This window comes from Capsicum annuum, chromosome 7, assembly GCF_002878395.1.
Source record: "Capsicum annuum cultivar UCD-10X-F1 chromosome 7, UCD10Xv1.1, whole genome shotgun sequence".
Lineage (NCBI taxonomy): Eukaryota > Viridiplantae > Streptophyta > Magnoliopsida > Solanales > Solanaceae > Capsicum > Capsicum annuum.
Window position 1 is genome coordinate 23,239,452 of NC_061117.1, and position 2,414 is coordinate 23,241,865.

The window sequence follows — 2,414 nt, forward strand, 5'->3', positions numbered from 1 at the left end:
AATTAAAACACTTAAAATGGAGCGAATGAAATTCAATTTTTGACTTTAGGTTTTTAGTGTAACGTACAAGCAAGATTTTTAACTTTAGAAATAAAAAAATAATTAAATTAAATTCTAGAACCCCACCCCCAACCACCCCACACCCAATCACCACCATCATCCCCCAAATTTGATGGAAGCAACGCGTATAGTTGAAATAATTGACAGTTTATTTACAGAATCACGCGTTTCAACATTCCTAAACTACAATAAATAAGAGTAATAAAAAAATTAAAAGCAAATCACCAAACAAACGCGTATTTCCCTTTCAATACTATTACCCTCTCCGTTTCATTTTACGTGTTAATTCTCTTTAATCTGCTTTAAAATGAATATCATCTTAATACAATTTAAATTTATAAAATAATTTATAATCACACAAATAAATTTCTACTACAAGATTCAACATTCATTTCTTTTTTCTTACTCAAATATATTAAGAGTCAAAGTGATCACATAAAATAAGATGGAGTGAGTATTTATTTATTTATTTATTTATTTGTTAACATTTTCATTTAAAACCCCCCATCAAGACTCCATTTCATTTTTCTGTTCCATTGAAATCCAAAGAACTAAAAAAAAATGTTGACAATTAGCATTCTCTTTCTAGCACTTGTCTTCCTACTTGGTTTAATCACAACCCTTTTCAATTTTCCCTCAAAAAAACTCAAATCATGGATCTTTTCCCTCCAAACTTCAACCAAGAAAGATACAATCTTGGTTGAGAAAAAGAGCATGAAAACTAGTAATAGTTGCACAAATAGCCATATTAACAAGGTTGAGTTAAAGGGTATTTTTGCAACATTTGACAAGAACAATGATGGATACATAACACATGAAGAACTCAAACAATCACTCAAGAATATTGGTATATTCATGGAAGATAAAGATATTGTTGAAATGGTTGAGAAAGTTGATACTAACAAAGATGGTTTGATTGATCTTGATGAGTTTTATGAGTTATGTCATACTTTCTTGGGAATTAAGAAAGTTGTTAGTGAAGATCAAGAAGATCAAGAAAAGGAAGAGGAGGGAAATCTGAAAGATGCATTTGATGTGTTTGATTATGATAAAGATGGATTGATATCTGAAGAAGAATTGAGTAAAGTGTTATCATCTTTGGGGTTGAAACAAGGGAAGAGATTGGATGATTGTAAAGAAATGATTAGGAATGTTGATGTTGATGGTGATGGTATGGTGAATTTTGATGAGTTCAAGAAGATGATGAGAGGTGGTGGAAGGCTTATTCCAATTTCTTGATAAAATTATTGGTATTAAACTTTTTTCAAATTTTTATTTGTTTCAAGAAAACCAATTGATGAATCTATAGTCTCTACTACTGCTAGTACTAGTCTTCAGGGATCAAGATTTGTACAGATAGGAACAAGAATTTGCATGAGTGGTTGTATAGTAAGCTAAGTCACTTTTCTTAGTTTTTCTTATGTAACTAGAGCCTCAGGAGGTGAGGTCATAGGTTCAAATCGTAGAAAGAGCCTTTTGCAGAAATGCTGGGTAAGGTTACCTACAATAGGTTCTTGTTTGTCCGGCACTTCCTCAGAATCCGTGTGTAGTGGGAGATTGAGTGCATCAGACTCAGACTGCGATTTTACCTTGGAATTGCTTCTATGAGCAAATGGATCTTAGGTCTAGTTAAATCAACTAAGATTTTTATTTTCTTCTTAACCACTTGGATTAGAGAAAATCAAAGCACATGAAGGGGAGCAAGCATGACAACTTTGTCTCTGTATTCTAGTATATTTGATCTTTAATGTGTTTGTTTCAGGGCAGACCAGTTCATGTTTGTACTGACATCATATGTTTGTTTATTAGTAATTGACTTGTTTCTTTATGTTACTTGTTAATTGATGTTCAGGTTTTCCAAATTTTCAAGTAAGATCTCCATTAGAAAATTCATAATCTAGAACTTGAGATCTGCAAGTTTCATATGTACTGTAACTGCAGAATGGACAAGAGCCAATATTTTGGTATGGCTCTTAATTTGTTACTTTATTATAAGTTTTGGCATTAAATTCTTATGTCACATAATTTGGATTAAAAAACATACTGGTTTTGAATCTAGCTTTCAAATCTTTGACAGCATATACAAAGGAGGGGAAATTACATAAATATCGACAATTTGAGGCATAATTACCAGACATAGCTATAGTTTGGATAGTTCTCGATCGTAGCAAGAGTTTCTGAAACTCGCTTTGTATCAATGATATAGCAATTACCATTGTATCAGTGATACAATAATAACAACGAATACAGAGTGAATATTGTATCATCAATACATAACGAATTTAAGATAATAATGTATCACCAATATAAGGCGAATTTCAAAAACTATTGTTATGTTTGATAATTTTTTAAAC

General features: G+C 31.3%; 1 protein-coding gene across 1 annotated transcript; it reads left to right on the forward strand.

Moving 5' to 3' along the window:
- Positions 1 to 374: 374 nt before the first annotated feature.
- On the forward strand, positions 375 to 1,888 carry LOC107856505 (calmodulin-like protein 7). The gene has a single exon (XM_016701508.2). The coding sequence runs from the start codon at positions 622 to 624 to the stop codon at positions 1,297 to 1,299; it is 678 nt and encodes a 225-aa protein (XP_016556994.1). The 5' UTR covers positions 375 to 621; the 3' UTR covers positions 1,300 to 1,888.
- Positions 1,889 to 2,414: the final 526 nt, after the last annotated feature.